General features: G+C 46.4%; 1 protein-coding gene across 1 annotated transcript; it reads left to right on the top strand.

The window, feature by feature from the left end:
• The first annotated feature begins 391 nt into the window (after positions 1–391).
• LOC142570781 (uncharacterized) lies at positions 392–3,268 on the top strand. The gene is made up of 2 exons (XM_075679116.1): positions 392–902; positions 2,947–3,268. The coding sequence occupies exons 1-2, from the start codon at positions 480–482 to the stop codon at positions 3,007–3,009; spliced, it is 486 nt and encodes a 161-aa protein (XP_075535231.1). The 5' UTR covers positions 392–479; the 3' UTR covers positions 3,010–3,268.
• Positions 3,269–4,025: the final 757 nt, after the last annotated feature.

A 4,025-nucleotide genomic window follows, 5' to 3' on the forward strand; every position in this document is an offset into this window, starting at 1 on the left:
GAGGCGGGTTTAAAAAATTATACATGAAATCATGATAGATTATCTGCACGGCAATTTGCATTATCTCTGTAACGCAAGGATGATACCTTATCAATTCTGCTCAATCAATAATGGAATATTTCATCAAATCGCTGATTGAGTATTCGAAATCATTCTAATTCTACCAAATCTGCTCTCTACATATTGTTATAATCATCTTTAATTCAGTTATTGCCAAGTAAGTTTGTTTCCTAACTATTAAACATTTCTACGTTACCCTGACTTACTTTCTATTTTAAGTTTTCACTCTCTCTCTCTCTCTTGCCTACAACCGCCGGCTTCTTGGCAAATCAATCCCCCGTAGTGGGTAAGCGCCACGAAATGAGGAGCAAGCAAGATGCCGCTCGTGGGCGCGAGAGGATTACGTGCGAGTAAAAGGCAAAGAAGAAGCTCGGCACCCTGTTCGATCCCGCACGAGACGCCAGCGCACATATCAGATTATGTCTCGTCCAACCACACTGACTTCCTTCGAGCCTTCCGGAATGAGTACAGGCAGCGTCGCCGAAGGCGTCATCGGCGACTGGACTTCGGCCAGCGTCCTGAACCCCTTCCCGTCCTTTTTGGAGCTGACAGCGCCAGGGACCCGCCGTCTGACAAACAGCTTTCACCCCCGTCTCGACCTCACGAGGGCTGCAGCAGGTCTCGCCACGTCTTCCACCGCAAGTTTCCGCATGACGTCATCTCAGGCAGCCTTTTTCGGATCAGCAGCAGCGTCAGCGCCTCGCATTCCGCTACGCGTTACCGGAGGCAGGAGCGATGCGCGCCTTTCGTTGATCCTTCGTCCTGGCATCTTCAAGGCCACATCATTCTCCGGGCACCGGAACAGACGGCTGCGCCACTGCGGAAGCTTGCGTCGTCGGAAGGTACGTAGGCAGTTTCGTCGAACGTCAGCAGCGAAAACGATGGCTCTGGCGTCAAAATGATTTGATAGGCACAGATGGTACGATGAGTCACCCGTAATTCTTCAATTCATTTTCAGCTGGATCTCGATGACTTACTTTTTGTAGTTCGAAATACCTGAGGTTCACATTATTCGCAATTAAATATGTAGTGACTCACCACAAGTTTCTATTAATTATCTTTTCATTTTTTTAGATCCCCCGTGTGAATGTAAAAAAAGAAGAAAAACTATCAAAACTGCTTTTTATGTGCTTGATCCAACAGGCGCAGCATATACGAGCTGAATTTATTGTGCCATTTTATAACAAGCTCTTAACGGTGCTAAAGGCAAGGAAACGGGCTCTAATTAGCCAATAGTCGAATCACTGCACAGTTCTCGACGTCAGGCGGGCGAACATTGCTGGAGCTTTATGGTGAGGCATGGATGTCTCTAAATTAAGAGGAAAGTACATTGCGTGTATTGCCTCTCACAATCTACGAGACAATAAATTCACATTACCAAACCATTCTCCTAAGTGTCGGAAACGGCAATGTCCTTAAGAACACTAGTAATTTTAATTCAGCAGAGTCTACAAGCAGCCCTTCACCAATATTCAAAGGCGACGCACCAAAGCGAAATATCATTTAATAAACAAAAAGCAAACTCAGCTTGATACAAATACAGTGATCAAAATTTGAAACGCGAACGATTTCTAAACTATTCCAATGCGTCGTTTCGTTTCCAGATTCACCTACATTCGTAACAGCGGCCTATACAGATAAGCAAACGCCCATTTGGGATTACTTCACGCTTAGAAATCGGCTGCAGAGTGACTGCTCGTTGCAGTTCGATGTAACGACCCATGAAATTCGCTGGTTGCAGTCCGTTGCTGCTCAGGCTTCAAATTTTGAGCACTTTGCAAAACTGAAGGATTTTATTTTAAAAAAGTGGCATCCTTGCGAAGTGGCTATCCCTGGCCCCGCTCGACTATTCTCGAGCGACTGGCCCCTCGAGGCACTTTGTGTTTATTCGTGGGCTGCTTTCACGATCGGAAAAGCACTCATATGTAACGCGTATTGAGCAACTGAAAGCTGTAGCGGAAGTTTTTCATGTCGTTATATGATTTTCTCATTGGCACTTTTAATATAATTGAAATATTTGAGAAGGTGCATAATTAAGGCTAATATCTAATTAGGCAGAATGCAAAAAAATCTGTGTTCCAAGCGACGACAAACAATATACCTCGGTTCTGCCACGCTACGTGGAATTTGCATATATTTAATCTTGGTGCAAGATAGTTGGGACACCCTGTATATAGCGAACACCAGTCAACTCTCCAGCTCATCCCCAGCTCAATTCCCATACCAGTTAGTCATCACCACTGCTTGTAGCGAACAGAGAGTGATAGTGTCCGCAGTCACTGGCATAGCGACCTCTGTGTATAGGAAACACTCATCGACTTCACGCATTGGGTTAAGGAATGCATGGAGTTGCGCAAATGTTACGCAAGATGACGCGTAATTGGCGCTCAGTGGTAGCTTCAGTCGATCGCCCATGTTGCCTTCCGCTTTCTGTAGTCGACGTGGTCTTGCGTGCCGTAAAAAGTTAAGAAACCTCTGTTTAGTGAGTGAACGTTCCAGCAGCATTGGATGGCATTTATTTTCAACAAATGGGTTCAAAGCAAGCAGGAAAATGGTGCGCGTTGCTCCGCATTCGCTAGCAAGGCGGCGTAGCTGTAGCTTGCAGCGTAAGAGTGGTCAAACAGCGACTTGGAAGCTGTATATTCTGGAGGGCACGAAGGCAAATGGCAGTAAGGGTCGCAAGACTTCGTTAACCATTCAGAAGTATATAGAACGTTTCTTTAGGGCATGTTACCGGGAGTGTCTCCCTGCTAAAAATCTATCAATACCCCGGGAATAATCGGGTTTGCCATCAGCCTGCTTACTTCGAGACCCGTATCCATGCATTTATGAAATTTTCATTCGGCATTCGCTCAATTCAAGCTGTGCTTGTGTTGACTGTCGCAGTGTCCCGAGCTGCCGTCGCGCTGCACTGTCGGCGACGTTGCGGTGGCTGCTCAATGCGGATGAAACACAGGCAGCAGCACAGTGACACGGGCCGCGTCCATCATCAAGGGCTTCGGCTGCGGTGGCTGCGTCATCACCGTCTGCTCAGCTGTTCCGATGCGCTGTCGTAGACTACTGCGCCAGGGCAGAGTGTGCGCGCCCGTGACGCGTACTTTTTTCTGGGCGCTTTCATTTTTATGTACTGTCACTTCCTGCGGATCAAGTTCGCGCGGTTCTTTATCTACCTGCGTTATCTTTTTGATTAAATAAGGATTTTATTGTTTATTGCTGTGGTGTCTATGCTGGAGCATTCTCGCTGTGCTACGTGGGGTATAATTCTTAGTTGTGCACCAAAAAATCCCATCGAATACGCAGTACAAGAATCGGAAAAGTATGGGTAAAACTGCTGCACTAACTCCGTGATGCCTTGCTGCCGCATGGGTGAAGGTCGGCGGACCACAATAGAGGGCATAGAATCTCACTTTGTAGCTCTCAGAGCGAATTGCCGAGCTGCCCTTGAAAAGGATCTTGTTGCAAAAGGCAAGCATTTCGCACATCTCACGACTGCTTTCAAAAGTGAAGCACTCGAGCGCATCTCCGTGCCTCCATTTCTCGCTTTTAACTGAAAAATTAATATGTGTCGCGCTAAAAAAAAATATGGCTGTTTACGTTTAAAAATATCTAATCGCACATAAATGTCTGATTCCATTGCAGTTTTGAATTAAATGCGAGTGCACTTAACACTTTAGCACTACACTTTTGTAATGCACGTAGAAACTAGCGTTGCCCACCACGAAGTTTGCTTTCTACTGCACTACCACGATTTACTCCGATGAAAGTACAAGCGCGGTATCAGGCTGGGCGCACAGTAAAAGCGAATGCGTTGTGGTGCATGCTTCGTGTTTGAGCAACACGGCGATATGTGAACACGTGCTTTCGGCTATCGGTGACTCAGAGGAAATTATGCTTAGTCTTTCCCTCAAGTGCGCGCAACAATAGAAAGCAAGGCCTGCGCGAGGTCTTTCCTTTATTGCACTGAT

Source organism: Dermacentor variabilis, chromosome 1, assembly GCF_050947875.1.
Source record: "Dermacentor variabilis isolate Ectoservices chromosome 1, ASM5094787v1, whole genome shotgun sequence".
NCBI lineage: Eukaryota > Metazoa > Arthropoda > Arachnida > Ixodida > Ixodidae > Dermacentor > Dermacentor variabilis.

Coding starts and splice junctions, on each gene's coding strand:
- LOC142570781 (XM_075679116.1), top strand. CDS start 480: ATGTCTCGTCCAACCACACTGACTTCCTTCGAGCCTTCCGGAATGAGT. Junction 903..2,946: donor GAAGCTTGCGTCGTCGGAAG/GTACGTAGGCAG, acceptor TGACTGTCGCAG/TGTCCCGAGCTGCCGTCGCG.